This window comes from Apium graveolens, chromosome 1 (genome assembly GCF_009905375.1).
Source record: "Apium graveolens cultivar Ventura chromosome 1, ASM990537v1, whole genome shotgun sequence".
Lineage (NCBI taxonomy): Eukaryota > Viridiplantae > Streptophyta > Magnoliopsida > Apiales > Apiaceae > Apium > Apium graveolens.
In genome coordinates, this window is record NC_133647.1 from 206,821,510 (window position 1) to 206,833,053 (window position 11,544).

An 11,544-nucleotide genomic window follows, 5' to 3' on the forward strand; every position below is an offset into this window, starting at 1 on the left:
AAAATTCATTTTTAATCCCTAAAATCTTTATTTTTATTCCAAAATTCATTTTAAATTCAAAAACAATCTGATTTATTTTATTAGTTAATTTAATTAGTTTTAATTATTTTAATTAATCAATTAATTTAATATTAATTGATTAATTAACTTAATTAGTTATTAATTGATTTAATAAATAGATTTAATTATTTAATTTTGGTTTAAAAATTTTGAAAAATAGTTTCGAGCTTTAAAATATTATTTTAAATTATTTTAAAGGCTCGATAATTATTATAAAATTATTTTAAAGTCAGATTCGGGTATTTGAACCCTATTATTAAATTATTAAATGATTCGGAGACCCGTTTAATTTCGAAAAATATTCAAAAATTCATAATAAATCAACCGTTCGTCTGTTTAAGACAAAATGAACGCCTCGAGACTCAGAAAAATAGTTTTGCTTTTATTAAAAATATTTTCAAGACCTAAATTCCTTTGTATCTAAAGGACGTTTGTTTGATGGATCATTCCGAGTCAATAATTGATCGATACAGTATTCTTTTTGACCCAATTTCAATTCTAAACATATCGAGACCTCCCTTTTGACGACTCAACTTATGTGCTACATGAATTACGTGATTATGTGTTATGTGGATAATATGATTACATGCCCGATGTGTACGTATTATGTGAACAACGAGTCAACGTGTTTTTTAAACGTTATTTGAATGAGATGTGATTCTTATCTATTATTATTGGGCGGGTAGAAGATAGGGATAAGTGTATAGACTAATCAATTATTAGGTGCCATTTCAATCCTTTAGATTTACTACTTTTCTTGGACTTTTTCTGCTTCTTAGGTGCCATTTCAATCCTTTAATCTATAAAGTGTAACAAAATATTAGATATACAGATATATATATATAAATAATTAAATATGTAGATATACATCCAGATAGAACATGAGTAATTAAATATACAGATATAGAACATGAATAATTAAATATGCAGATAGAACATGAATAATTAAATAATCAACTGATATAAATATATGCATTAAGCGAAACGTTTAAAGTAGAAGTGCATTCATATAAAATGGTAACATAATCCTTTAGATTTACTACTTTAAAGGATTGAAATGGCACGGGTCAAATCGTAATCCGGATCGAAAAAGTCAAAACATGGAAAATGTCCGGAATTACCAGATTAGGTTAAGAAGGAGTTTTAGAAAGAGTTTCGGGTTGTAAAAACGTAAAAACGGTTGAAGTCGGACGATTCCCGGCTTTATAAAATAATTTTATAATTATTCAGAAAAATAATTAATAAATTTATAAATCATTATAAAATTATATAACACTCCATAAACTACCAGAAAAATACCTTAATTATCTATATTTTATTTTGGACATATTAAAATTAACCAAAAAATCATATAATATTTACATAATAATCATATAATATTTACATAATATTATTATCAATCATCAGATAATTCACCAGAAAATCATATAATATTTACATAATAATCATATATTGATACAAATAATTATACGATATTTCCCGGATGTTACATCCTTCCCCCCTTAAAAGGATTCTGTCCTCAGAATCACACTAAGGAATAGTACTGATACTTTTTAAGTATATCACTTTCATTTTTCTCAGGTGAATCTTTCAACCTTATAATTTTTTTTTATAACTTTAACGTATAATATCAATCTTTCCTTCATAGCCTTTTGCTAATATCATATTCTATTTGTTGCTTGTATAACTCAATTCAACTCTCCATCTTTTATATATATGAAGGATCTAACTTACTCCTTCTGGGTATATACATATAAACGCCCTATAAATTTGCTATACGGGTAGCGGTGAAGCCAACTCACTTGTATTTATCCTGCCTCTTTTACTATCTAAGAGGGACCAGCATAACACGTCTTAATTCTCTTTTTCTTTCTAATTCTAGTAACTCGTGCTTATGTGCGTTTCCAACTATTACTCGGTGTTGAACCTCGTCCTCATATGTTTCTTCGTTCATATAACCTAATTTGTAATCGCTTCCCATCGCATTCGGGGCTCTTTAACCATTCCTGTAATCTTCTTCTTTATTTGTAGGCGTATTTACTTTCTGTCATTGACTATGATATTTTTCAAGTATCTTTCTTATAATTCCTCAGGTCTCATCACTTTAATCACAAACTCTACGGTCTCTCACCGACATTAAATCTGTCACTTACTCATGTAACCTGAATCAAACTTCATTTTATACGTAGGGAGCTAAATTACACTTCTTAGTCATATACATTTCAACATTTTATGAACTCGTTATGCCTGTAACAACCGGGTCAACCCATTCGTAATCGTTCTACCTATCTCACTGTCTCGATGGACCAACTTAATTTATACTAATCTGCTTCTCTTTTTAATTTTAATAAATTATGTTTATGCACCTTTCATATTTCCGTGACTGTTGTACTTTACTTCTCGCGTCTCTTTCTGTTTGGTTAGTCTGGCCTATAATCGTTTTCAATCGTATTCGAAAACCTTTAGCTGGTCTCTTGTACTTTCCATCCGTGTGCGGCCGATATACTGAGCTCATGGCGTCTTATGCTTCGAAATTTTCAAAATCTATTAAAAAAAATTAAAGGAAGATCTCGACAATTGTATTTAACTCACCACTTTGTAGTATACTTCAATTTCTTTTCAATCACTATCAAGTTTATTCATCGAGCGAAATCTTTTAATATATGAAAGGAAATATTAATTTGAAATAGAATGAACCATAACTTTATTCAAAACCGAACTCTTGGTACTAATACTAATTTTGTTGTCATATCAAATTAGATATCAATATGAACTTTGATGCTCACAACATTCCATACTGAAGTCAACATCAATCATCTATATTAATAGCACCTTTAATATCTAGCAACAAAGTGAGTATCAGCATCACCTAGAACCCGAATCAAAACATGTTCTTCAATTTCTAACTTTTCCAATTCCTGTATCCACTTTCCATCAATCTTAATGATATTCACTCTTTCTTTTCTTCTCAAGACATCTGTCTCTGAGTAGATCTTGCTTGGTTGGTAATTAACCGTACTTTCGTAGCTCATAATTAATTATAACCAAAGTTCATACCTTTGAAGCTTCGAACGTAGTTGCTAATCTCTCACCCTTCGCATGCATATCTTCAGGTATTCAACTTGGTCTTTCCTAGTTCTTGAATGGGCGAGGATGTTATTAATAAATACAATTACACTATCCAATTACTCCTTATACACTATGTTCATTTAATTCTTCAGACTTACAATTTCTGATAACCGATGCGTGACTCCATACCTCCCTTCTCTTTTTTTTCCATGATCACCTTTGTGTATGGCGTGAAGTACTCTTTATTTCATTATTCTTTTCATTCCATATTTCTGAAGTTTTCCTTCACTCAATATCTCATTCCGAATGGGTTATACGACACATGGCTTTTGACTCTAATTCGACTCTATGTAGTAACCAATGAGAATTTCTTACCTCATTTCTCGAGGTAACCTTCATAAATCATTCGTCAGTTGCTTCGGGGCTTTGCTTTAATTCTAAAGAATTCCGATATGAGATTCATTGTAACATTCTCCTTTAACAGTTCACTACTAATACCTTGGTTTACTCTCCCTTGTTTACACATATTCCTTGAATGAAATTTCTATCTTCAATTATTGGCACTTCACTTCATTCTCCTATCAGTTCTGACACAGCTGACAGTCACCACTTGCTTATATCCTGAACTATTTTATAAAATTTCTTTATCATCCTTTTGATTCCACTTCTTTTCTTATTTAGTTCTTCATTCTCATTACTCATTAACTCTTTTAACATAAGGAATTCCTTTTTCTTGATAATATTAATATGTGCATTATTAGCTAAGCCATTTCTGACGTTAATAAAAGGCTTTTATTTATAATATTTAAGTTCTTACTGACAGAATTATCAAAATTCACCGATAGTTACTTTCTTAGCCTCACTTAAGTCATCATTGATCGCATATTTGGCTTTTTCCAATTGATCAACATTTCTTCTTCCGAAGTTCACATGTGTACTTCGTTAGTCTTCGTCTTACATCGGATACTTGGATTGGTGAGCTTTCAAAAACTTTTATTCAATCGCCATTCGATATTGGTATACTTTCAAGTCCTTCCAGGAATGCTATTACAGATGATAAAATCTCTTTGCTTTATCTGGAACCTTCAGTTCTTAAAAATTTTCCTCTTACTAGCATGTACCAACTACTCTTTGTTCCTCTTGTTTATCAAAAATAGCGTATTCATCTAGATAAAGTCTCGTACATGTCTGTGGTAACATCACGCTAATTCTACTAAACTTTCGATTCCTGCTAATGCCATCACTTCCTTCAACTTGCTAACCGCTTTGATTTTGGATTTGAAAATCATGTTAGAGCTTGACTCAATCTAATTGGAATCGATCTCCATTTAGCTAACCATTAGTTGGTAAAGTTGGTCAATTAACTCTTTTAACTGATCACTTAAACCAGTGCTGACTAGCTAACTGGAATCAAAGACCAATTATATAAAATCGGTTTGGGCATACTAACTTTCTCAAGATCCGAGATCGCAGTTACTTGGAGTACTGACGGGAACGACAATATACTTCTTTATCCTTACATGTAGGGTAATTTCTGAAAATTTGGGCAGCACTTCCCCTATATCATTGATTACCGGTCGGACTCAAGCCGACACCATTAATCTACCAATCGTCCACAATCATATCCATCCACTTCCATCAACCAAATTCATCCATTCACCATAACTCAAACTATATCATTCTGACCAGCATTTGTATGATTAATTGGCATAACATATATCTTTTGAAATGAGACTTAAGGTCTTAAATCAACAAGGATTAACATAACCACTCCCTTCCCAGTTCTTTCAGAATATTACAAAATTTTATCAATAAGCTTTAAAATTTATCTCGTGTCTCAAAATTTTATTTCGCGAGTATTTTGACTTATTTATTGTCATTACTTATTGTGTATAATTACTTTTAAAAAAAATATGCCGCATCCTTCAACGAATTACACCAATACTCCTTCTTTGACAATACACACTCAATTTCATTAGTGAGTTTGTTTATCTTTCAATAACCACGCAAGGTCTTAATTATCATCGTCACAGTCTGGTGGAAACTCAATTGCCAAATTATTATTTCTTAAAAGGTTTCACAGTCGAGTCACCATTGATTCATCTCCACTTATGTTTCCGTATCAAACCTTCATCTCTGGCCCGCTTATGGTTATTAAATTCACCATAACTTATTTACTCCAGGTAGAGAACTTCACAATTTCTGGAAAAACACGTTCAAAATTTTTCTTTGTAAATAAGATTTCTTCGATCTTGAGTCTTCACGGCAAATATCTTTCCGCGAAGAAGGGATGCTTCACGTATTAATTGCCTGTTTGAGTCCGTGTTCAGAATTCCCTTGTTCTCCGATTGTTGTCCTGACACTCGTTCACTTTGCATACAACCTTACTTCCTTAGTTTATAACTAATTTATTTATTACGGTTCACCAATCATTCGTTCCACGTCAAAATCCTCTGATTTGAAGCGCGTCATGTTAACGCAATCTATCATACTGATGAGATCCTCGTAACACGAATAATTGTCAAACTTGATGCCTTCGCCACGTCCATGTTATAGATGAATTCCTTCTTCCTTATCCGCAGATGTCCACCATATATCGGTTTGCCGTTGTATCTATGTTCGTTGTATGTTTCCATGTTCCACACTATTACATTTCTTTTGAAATTGTCGGAGAACAGACTATACGCAAGAGGGGAGTTTGCGAATATGACTTTGATGGAAAACTGAATAAGGAATAACAATGCCACAAACGATTGAGAGAATTTGTAATTCAGTAAATTGAAGGAAGAAGAATGAGTGAAAATTTAGATGTGAATGAGACAACCAAATTTATACTCAAGATGGCCAGTCTTTCATACTATATGGCATACAGCACATGATTAGGTGGCGTCCCACCCGACTCTTCATCATTTCGACAAAGCGTCATACCAACACTGCTTATCTCAATAAAAAATTAGTGATTTGATGAGAGAAACAATTCAGAAGGAATACAACAAATTTTCTTTCGTCTTCACCTCATATGATTTATCCACAGAAGAAACTTATACGTATCCAAGAATCAAGTAGAACATATGTTATCGTATTAAGAAGAGGAATTCCGATGTTGATCACCTTCCACGCTTCACCTAATTATGCCTTCAGAAACTAGTCGAATGAGAGATTCACCATTTAGGTCATATTATAACTTTGAAATGTCGTCTGGAAAAGCCTCCACATTAAACGCTTCAGATTTCGATTTATGCCGCATAAAATAACCATTGATCACGCATTGCCTCAGCTTCAACGATCATGATTATTGTTTTTCACCAATCTTCTGGAAGAGTCTTCCATTTCCTTCAATCATCCTCGGTCCGTTCGAATCACTATTTTCGTTAAGTTTTAATAATTTCATGAATAATGTTTTAACATGTTGATTCAATTATTGATATTATTTAAACAAAGATCACTCTCGTCTTTCACGAAAACTTTAAACTTTCTCCCTATTAGGGGGGGGGAAGTCTACTTAGTCCCTGGAACTAACAACACTGAGTCTATATCCATTCTTCTTTTTAGGTCATTTTCTGTTTATAATAATAGGAACATAAATAGTAATTTGACAATCAAATTGTAGAACTCATTTCATACAAAAATCTTCTAAAAGCTGATTAAGAAAATCTTCTCCGAAATTTCATTTTAAAAATATTGAAGATCAATTATTTGGTTGTCATCACTACATAAGTTACTTGCTATTCACTTGATCCGCTAATGAAATATCTAATTAAAGGAATGCCCATATAAGGGTCTCTCCATTTTGGTACATCTTCTACTTTTCCTTGGATTCTGCTCGTACTTATTACTCAACGAAACTTCATTTACCACTGTATATCATTTTATTCACAATCCTACCGCAATGCTGACATTTAGTACTGTCTTTGACATTCTTGTCGTCATCCTTGGCGCTATGCTTACAACCACACAGGCGATTCGATATTCAGTCTATAGATAGGGTCGCATCTTCTTGCTAGTCTTACCTATACCTAGTAAAGTAGATATCATTCCTTGCCCAGCTAAGATATGTGTTTGGTTTTAACTGGAATGGCACATGTATTCACATCAACAGCCCCAATTAAAATATCACAAATCAATTGTCATGTCATTTTGTGCAAATTTTTGTACACAATTTTGTGCAAGTAGCATTACTCATAATAATATCGAGAATATATTAACCTCGCTAAGATAATAATTTTTTGCAGGGCTTATTTCAACTTATAAGAAATAAAGATAAGGGCTTATTTCAACTCATAAGAAATAAAAATAAAATCGCTAAAGCAAATTTTTTTTGGTCCCAAATAGCCTGTCATTTTGGTAAGACTAAATTCGACCGCTAGAGGTGGAATTTAGGAGCGCTAAATAATTCAGTTGCGGGAAAATTCCCACCATTTTTTGATGGAGTCAAATTCAATCGCACAAAAAATCCGGTCACATATATTACTAAATTCAACTGCGGGCGGTTGTATTTAGCCTTGCAAAATGAAACAAGCGAAATCGGTCGAATTTAAGTCGGTTGAATTTATGCAGTTGTATTTAGGCTTACTTTCTTGTAGTGTATTTTAAGAGAATTTTTCAAACTCTTTTCGTATTCAATTTCCAAACACATATTATATTGAGAAAGAGATTCCATAAAATAATTCTAGATCAATTCACAATTTCAAGCACAAACTCGGTTAATTACACCTAGAGCACAACTAAAAGATAAACCAAATATACTCAATCACCTCGAGAAGGTAGTTCCACATTCACCAATATACTCCTTTGTAGCACAGATCTTATTATGAGCCTTCAGTCACCGTGCACAGCAAACTTCTTCTTACATTTATCACAACCAAATTTTTTTTTGCCACTATATTTTCGAGAGAAATGCTTCTTGATAGCAGTCAGATCTCCTAGTGCTCTTGAGGGATCATGATGAACACAACCAACTTCGGGGAAAATGTAAACCCTTTTCTTGACTTCATCGTTTGTCTTTTGCTTCAGCTTCCCAAGAAAATTATGTCCTCTTCTGTGGAGCTGCAAGTTCTGCTCCCTTTGAAAACCTCTATTGCACACCTCACACCAAAATCGATTTGTTGCCATTAGACTCTGCGGGGAAAGTGCTACAAACTCTACATCAGGATGTGTCATTTACATATATACACATATCCCAAACCATCAAGTGAACAAATTAAACAATCGAAAAACAATTCAAAAACCATATATGTCTGACTCATCCCCTTTAAATTTCCAGGTAACGGTAAAAGAAAAAATTATATAAACTGACAGTTAATACATACACACACATGCACCCACAATATATACAGCAGATCTTACTTGGATTTCCCCAAAGATACCTCCCTCTTCTTTTAGACGTAGCTGATGGAGAAGAAGCCATGGTAGGACTAGATTTTATGGAAACTCAAATTGATTTTTATTTTTTTTACTAGAAAAACATACAAAAGCTCAAATCTGTAGGTACATACTCTCATATTTATAACAATTTTTCAACCATGAAACCCCAACATTAGATAATTATTTCTTATATATTTGTTTTGCAAATTATTGAAGGTTGGAGGTACACATGAATTTACAAACCATTTCTTTTATAAGTAAATATATTTAGAAAATATCTCAAAAAAGTCACATTTAATGAAAATTTGGGTGCAAGGAAGCGATAAAGAGGAATGTAGTGTGGATGTTGGACGTTACACTTACCTTTTGGCCATATATGCATGGTGAGGGACCGATCTCCTTGTCTTTGTATATTGTATTTTTTTTATTTCATGACATTGATTAAATAAGTAGATTATATATATATCATGATAACTCCAACTTAAAGAAACAGGCTAAACGCCAAATCCGTCATTCTAGATTAAAAACATGAGTCCAGTAACACATGTCCTTATACGTCAATTAAATCCAACTGAATTCTCGATCAATAATTCGGTCGTTTTATATCCATAACAATTGAATATTACCAGAAAAATGCCTATGAGCTCCTGAATTGGTTGATATCGTGTCAACATTTTTTTAGTGTTAAACTCAAAAACGACCAACTTATACCTACCGTTCATAAGGAGACGGTCATTTTTTGTATGAATCCACTCGCTATGTTATTAATTCGGTCAGTTTTTCATGCCCACAAATGATTAATTTTGATTGTTATTTCTGCAGATAAGCCGATATTGGCTCTAGAATAACTTTTTTGGGTTCTACAATTGACATTCCTCCTACGCAAACACGTGCAATATCAACTCCAACCACACCACAATTATAACCAACTAACATTAATGTCAACAACAACCAAAAATAATAAAAATGATTTACATTAACCAACCAATTGTTAAAGTAACTACATTTGCTTATTGTACTACATTAAGCAAGCAATCAAATTAATAGACAAATGTTCGAAGCACACATACAACTAAATATATACATGAAAATTCAAATAATAGCTCAAAGCATTGTTAAACCAAAAACTAAATAAAATTGAATAGCGCTCTTCGCACCACTGTTTCTTTTCGTGCCACTCTCCTCGTCTTCGCCAAGCTCGACATCCTCTTCATCTCCGTCCTCGTTGCCGCTGATGGTGGTGTCATCCATAGTCGACCTAGAGATATTTAAAGCTCCAAGCGATTTTTTTGGTGGGATAATAAATTGAAAGAATGATAAAAAGTAAGATATCAATAATATTTATGTCGGTTCAACTAAGTACTAAAAATATCTTATTTTTTAAGTGATCTTTTCAAAAAAAATTAAAAATTGGACCCCTAAATTTTATTTTATGCCTATATTTTTTAATATTTTTCTTTTGATCATTCATGTATATAACAAAAAATTTGTCCCTCAAAGTTCAATTTTTTCGATACCCTCATTCGTTAGCACAAAGAGTTTGGTCCCAAGGTTGGCTTTGATGTCTTCATCACCACTTTCTTGAACCTTTCTTATAGCCTAGAATATATATGATGTTAAAACGCTTTAAAATAACACTACTAAATCTAAATTGAGAACTTTTAAGATTTTACCTCTTGGTTATCTACGTTATACTTTTTGTAAAAGGCCATGGCACTAGCTTCTAGATTTTGTTGCATTTGAACCGCAACTCAGGCAAGCATTTACTTGCTCTTCTGTGGGTACCATATGATATGTATATGAATTTACTCTTGCATTTTTCATCATATCCTGGACCGCATTAAAAAAAATACAATCCGGCACAACGGATCCGTCGAAGCTTGGCTAGAAAATCTTATACCTCGACATGTCGAGTTTTATAATTCGCAGCAAGATCAGGGAGGAGTGTCGATGTCGGAACTTTTGAAAAACCAGTCAGTTTATTTCTATGAGGACTTGTCATTTATGGTATTTTTACCTCGAGCCACCATTGTATAGGATATTTTGCCACCTCAATCCCCTGTGCATACTAGCCAATGCTTGCCACCTCAATCCCCGTGCATACTAGCCAATGCAATGCGGTTCCTTTGACAAATTTATATTATATTGTGAATTTTGTGACTTTGGTAAAGTAAATGGTTCTACATTATATTCTAAAAAAGTCTGAATTTTCTCACATAATACATTGTATTGTTAGATAAATTTACAAACTAATTTTAGAGAAAAAAAATACTTAAATTTCATTTGGGTATGAGTTGAAAGTCAAAAAAATAAAAAAAATTATCACTATTTATAATTTTATACTTAAAACATAGAAAGCAATTAATTAAAGTGACATAATATTATATATGTGAAGCCAAAAAAAGGTTGCTAGGGTATGGAATATTTTTATGTGGGGTCATAATTTGATTTTACAAATCAACCCTATTTAACAAGCGTTATCCATTTTATCAAATATATTCTCGATTGTACGTTAACTATCCACGTAAACAAGTTGTCTATTTCATATATTATCAATATCAATTGTACCCTGGTATTACAAACATGAACAAGTTGTCTATTTCATCAGCACTATCCTAAAATTGTCTTACAAACTTAAAGAGATGATGTGAAATATTACTTATGAAGTTCAAATATGCAATTAAACAATTTAGATATGGAATATTAAGAATTTAATATACAACTAAAATTTTATATGTAAAAAATAACCTTTTTAATGAAACTTTATTCAAGTTAACTGTGTAGATGAGTTTAATTTTACAAGTGTTTAGTATAAATTAAATAACGAAAGTGGCTTAATTCTAAATTTCAAAGCAAAAATGTAACTTTCAAAATAATATATATATATATAGGGTCTTACTCCAATGAGAACTCTAGTATTGTGAGATATGAGATCTAATCATATCCACTCATTCAAATACAACATATTCATCTCTCGCCGTTAATTTAATATTTAATATTTATAAATTTTAATATTCTTCCATCTTCTATCAAATTCTACCACCCATCAAC

The 11,544-nt window shown here is 32.1% G+C and overlaps 1 protein-coding gene across 1 annotated transcript; it reads right to left on the reverse strand.

Moving 5' to 3' along the window:
* Positions 1-7,947: 7,947 nt before the first annotated feature.
* LOC141718694 (zinc finger protein GAI-ASSOCIATED FACTOR 1-like) lies at positions 7,948-9,744 on the reverse strand. Its single transcript, XM_074521075.1, has 2 exons — positions 9,651-9,744; positions 7,948-8,270 (listed from the first exon to the last, which is right to left on the reverse strand). The coding sequence occupies exons 1-2, from the start codon at positions 9,742-9,744 to the stop codon at positions 7,948-7,950; spliced, it is 417 nt and encodes a 138-aa protein (XP_074377176.1).
* Positions 9,745-11,544: the final 1,800 nt, after the last annotated feature.

Excerpts from the sequence above, each read along its gene's own strand:
- LOC141718694 (XM_074521075.1), bottom strand. The coding sequence starts at position 9,744 with ATGGATGACACCACCATCAGCGGCAACGAGGACGGAGATGAAGAGGAT. Across the intron at positions 8,271-9,650 it reads TGGCACGAAAAGAAACAGTG|AGTTTGTAGCACTTTCCCCG; the intron begins GTGCGAAGAGCG and ends ATCCTGATGTAG.